Below are 4569 nucleotides of genomic sequence, written 5' to 3' on the forward strand. Positions count from 1 at the left end.
CACAGGCTCAGACTTTCAAAAGCGGCCACTAGTTTAGAAAAATAAACTTTTCAGAGGCAGCTTAATCCTAGCCTTTGATTTCAGCATTGATAGCACAGTTGTAAAACTGCTGCTCGGCAGACTCTCCAGAAACCTAGGTTATTTCCCCTCCATGCGGCTTAACCCCAGTCATAAATGAGATTTGCCTGCCTGTTCTCCAAGTCTCTTCTGGCTTTTGCTCAGGAAATGACCTCGGAGGAGCGGAAGAAGATAAAGCATCTGGAGAAGTGCGACTTCAAAGAGATGCACAAGTACTTTGTGGACAAAAACGAGGCCCGGAAAGCTTTGCCCAAAGAGGAGAAACAGGTTAGGATGCTGTTTCTAATGACTCCTGTGGATGGTTGGTAAATATTTAGTCTGGGTGTGGGTGGCTTAATTTCCTTATGCCAGATGTTTTGCGTCACTCTGTGCGATTGGAAAATGAATACACCTCTACCTCGATATAACGCTGTCCTCAGGAGCCAAAAAATCTTACCGCGTTATAGGTGAAACCACGTTATATCGAGCTAGCTTTGATCCACCGGAGTGCGCAGCCCCCCTCCCCCCCGGAGTGCTGCTTTACCGCGTTATATCTGAATTCCTGTTATATCGAGTCGCGTTATATCAGGGTAGAGGTGTACTTCTGATTCAAAATCATGTATCTGTTACCTGGGTAGTAGTCTATAACCTCTTCCTGTTACCCTCCTCCATCCCTGCCCGTTTGTCACGCTCATTTGCTGCCCCTTATCTTAAAATAGGGCAGGGGAAAACTTATTTTTCACACCTTTCTGGGTAGAGACATGGAAGCAAAGTCAGACTCCAGTAGGTTTAAATTATCATCCCTCAAACGCCCATAACATTTGCCTTTTGGGATTTGGGTCTATGGAATTACTGGCCAGTTCTCCAGAAGAAAGAATTTGTTTCTGATGCAGCCGCTCGGTCTTAGGCTCCGATCCTGTAATCGGATCTCTGTCCTGTTGACTTCATTGTGACTCCACACAAGCATCAAATTCTGCTAGTGTGGATCATCTGGCAGGGTCGTGGCTGTTCAAATTTTGTGAGGACACGTTAAGCCATTAGCCACGTCCTTCTCACTGAGCGCACTTGGGCTACCTGTGTGTGTGTGTGTAATGTAGTGGCTTTAGAGGATGTAATCATGTCTCTCTCCTAATGGCTCTCCCCAGCAATGATAAAATCTACGCTAATTACGGCAATCAGTGAAATTGCTCGTTTAGCTCCAGTGCGTTGGGGCTTGTGCTTTCCCTGTCCAGGCTTGATCCGTGATGGTGCTGTGGTATCCTGTATCACAGGCGCTGACTTTTATTTCTCCCGGTGGATGTTCCACCCATGCTCTGCCTGGAGGCCCTTCCCCTTCCCCGAGGCTCCACCCATGCTCCGCCTCTTCCCGCCCCGCTCGCTGCTCTCCGCCCTCCCCTGAGCCGCTAAACAGCTGATTGATGACCCCGCTGAACAGCTCTGGCTGATGGGTGCGGCACACCTCCATTTTTTTTTTCTTTGGGTGCTTGAGCCCCAGAGCACCCACAGAGTCAGTGCCTATGACCTGTATGTGTACAGCCATGGATCATTTAATAATGTTCTGATTAATACTGATTCTGCCTCTTCCAGTCCCCCTGCTTCGAAAAGAGAGGTTTGACTTATTTCCAGCCATTGAGTATCCACACACTGTCAGTGCTGTTGGTTGATTGCTGGCAGTCGGTTTGAAACTCCGTGGCAGGGGGCTGGTTTCTGATTCTTAAAGCTCTTGAATTTGTGAACCAACTTTCTTCTGGAAGCCCCGTGGGTAATGGTAGGTGCAGCACCCGGGGTAGCACCTTGGACTGGTGGTTTCTCCATGGATTGTTTTTTAAATCAGAAACTGAAGGAGGAGGCAGATAAGATCCAGGAGGAGTATGGGTACTGCATCCTCGACGGGCATCGGGAGAAAATAGGCAACTTCAAAACCGAGCCCCCGGGGCTGTTCCGTGGGCGCGGGGACCACCCTAAAATGGGCATGCTGAAGAAGAGGATCATGCCAGAGGACGTCATCATAAACTGCAGCAAGTGAGTGAGTTCCCATTAGCTAGAACTTAACTCTTCAGGCTAGATCCTCAGCTTGTGTCAACGGACTTTGCTCCATTAAAGGCCAACATTTTCTCCCTGGCGTTATCCTTGGCTTTATTCAAGTGACTCTGCTGCCCGCCTGCTTCCAGCAGGGCTAGGTCACTGCTTTGCTCTACTGTTACTCCTGAGATGTAAATTCACATGGGACATCTTGAGCCTCCTCTTCTGAGGAGTTTTCCCCTTTCTACGCGACAGGTACATTTCGCAGTCAAATCCTGCATAGATACAGATGGAGTGGCCCAGGAGTAGCCAGTCAACTCCAATCTCCCATCTGTCCAGGGATTTCTTATGAAAGCTTTGCAAAGGAGAAACACGTGGTGGGGTGCCCTTTATTGTTTCTTTGGGAGGTCTGAGGAAAGCCTGAGAGATTCGCTCCATACCCTGCCCCGCCCCGAATCCTGCTTGTTTCTACCTTAGAAATATCAGGAATGCCGTTGTCAACATTATGCTTGTTGGAGGACTGCATGGAGGGCTGTGAGCTGCGGCTTGGGAACTTTCTGAGCCCTTCATTAAAGAGGGCAGGGTTAGCAAAGAGCGTTTCTCCCTTGGATTTGACTTAAATAAGTGTTAATCCAATATTATGCAGTTTGGGTAAAAAAGTCGCTTCCCCACTCAATGAGATTCAATTGCTGGGTGTACCCAGTGCCGTTAAACCCACTACTTCTCCAGTTATCTCTAGTCTTCTGGGTAAAAGACCTGGATGTTTAATATTGTAACTAAGCAGAAAATCTCTTTAGTCCTTTACAAGAACAAACCTTGCCTATTAAAAGAGAAGCCATCGGGGCTCAAGTCCATCTCTTTTCCCTTGGTTGGCGTTTTGTGTCATTCGCATTGGGTTGGTTTTGATCGGTCTTTGAACAGAAGGGCCCAGGGAGTGGTCGTAATTTTGCTTTGCATCCTCTCCACCCCACAGGGACTCTCAAACCCCCGAGCCTCCATCGGGTCACAAGTGGAAGGAAGTGCGCTGTGACAACACCGTCACGTGGCTGGCCTCGTGGACTGAGAACATCCAGAACTCGATTAAGTACATCATGCTGAACCCAAGTTCCAAGCTAAAGGTGGGTGTGCTGTTCCTTGTCAGACCATCGGTTTGCCATTTGATTGACTCCTTTTATGCCCCAGTCCGCGTACGCGCCCAGAGAGGAGCAGTTGGCACAATCTTCTGTGTGCTGCATCTTTGCGTATTTGTCTGGTGAGACTGTCAATGCATCGTATGGCTGCCCCGGTAACATCACAAGCCTTGCGAGAGAAGCTAGAGTCTCTTGAAATTGGAAGCTTTTGCAGTTATGCCTCTGACTTTGGATTTGTATGGAAAGATCTTTCTGGCTTAAAGAGAGGCCAAGTGGCCTAATTGATAGAGCACCGGACCGGGACTTAGGAGATATGGGTTCTACCCCCGTCTCTGCCACTGAGCTGCCAGGAGACCCCCTGTGAAATCTGGTCTTTTGTGTGCTTTTACCCTATGCTACACAGATTTCATGGGGGAGACCAGCGTTTCTCAAATTGAGGGTCCTGACCCAAAAGGGAGTTGCAGGGGAGGTCACAAGGTTATTTTAGGGGGGTTGCAGTATTGCCACCCTTACTTGTGTGCTGCCTTCAGAGCTGGGCAGCTGGAGAGCGGCGGCTGCTGACTGAGGGCCCAGCTCAGAAAGCAGCAGTGCAGAAGTAAGAGTGGCAATACCATATCATGCCAGCGTTACTTCTGCATTGCTGCTGGTGACGGCTCTGCCTTCAGCGCTGGGCTCCCGGCAGCAGCCGCCGCTCTCCAGCTGCCCAGCTCCGAAGGCAGCGTCGCCGCCAGCAGCCGCGCAGAAGTAAGGGTAGCAGTACCACAACCCCCACTACAATAACCTTACAGCCTCCCCACAATTCCTTTTTGGGTCAGGACCCCTACAATTACACCACCACGAAATTTCAGATTTAAATAGCTGAAAGCATGAAATTTACAATTTTTAAATCCTATGACCATTAAATTGACCAAAATGGACCGTGAATTTGATAGTGCCCTAGTTATAATGATTCACTAAGATGGGTAGAACCTGGCTGGGGAGACTGTTCTGTTTTATAGTAACCCCGGCGCTGATGGTTTTGATAGTCTAAATGGGCCCGTATTGGGTTTAATATTAGCAACATGCTTTGTTCTCCCTTTTTACTTTAAAAAAGGCAATTTAAATCTGGATATGTTCTCCAAGTACAACAGGAAGGTTAATAAACATGCAAAAGTCAGGGCACAATATCAAAGCTTGCATTGTAGCATTAACTCAGCTAGATTGCATTTAGGTTCACATCGAACAGTCTGTTAGTAATCAAATATGATAGATGTGTAATAATGGAGAGTTAGTGCTTTATCATGGCTTGATTTATATTCCTAATCTTCTGACAATGAGACGTGCGTTAGCAGGATGATCTTACAATAAGTACTGTGAAGTC

At 48.0% G+C, this 4569-nt stretch overlaps 1 protein-coding gene across 1 annotated transcript; it reads left to right on the plus strand.

The window, feature by feature from the left end:
• Positions 1 to 222: 222 nt before the first annotated feature.
• On the plus strand, positions 223 to 3197 carry LOC113408273 (DNA topoisomerase I, mitochondrial-like; the record flags this gene model as incomplete). Its single annotated transcript, XM_026661451.1, has 3 exons — positions 223 to 345; positions 1892 to 2079; positions 3053 to 3197. Coding segments are annotated over 3 exons (456 nt in total), but the record flags the coding sequence as incomplete, so codon positions are not given.
• Positions 3198 to 4569: the final 1372 nt, after the last annotated feature.

Source organism: Terrapene carolina, unplaced genomic scaffold (assembly GCF_002925995.2).
Source record: "Terrapene carolina triunguis isolate 2854851 unplaced genomic scaffold, T_m_triunguis-2.0 Scaffold5127, whole genome shotgun sequence".
NCBI lineage: Eukaryota > Metazoa > Chordata > Testudines > Emydidae > Terrapene > Terrapene triunguis.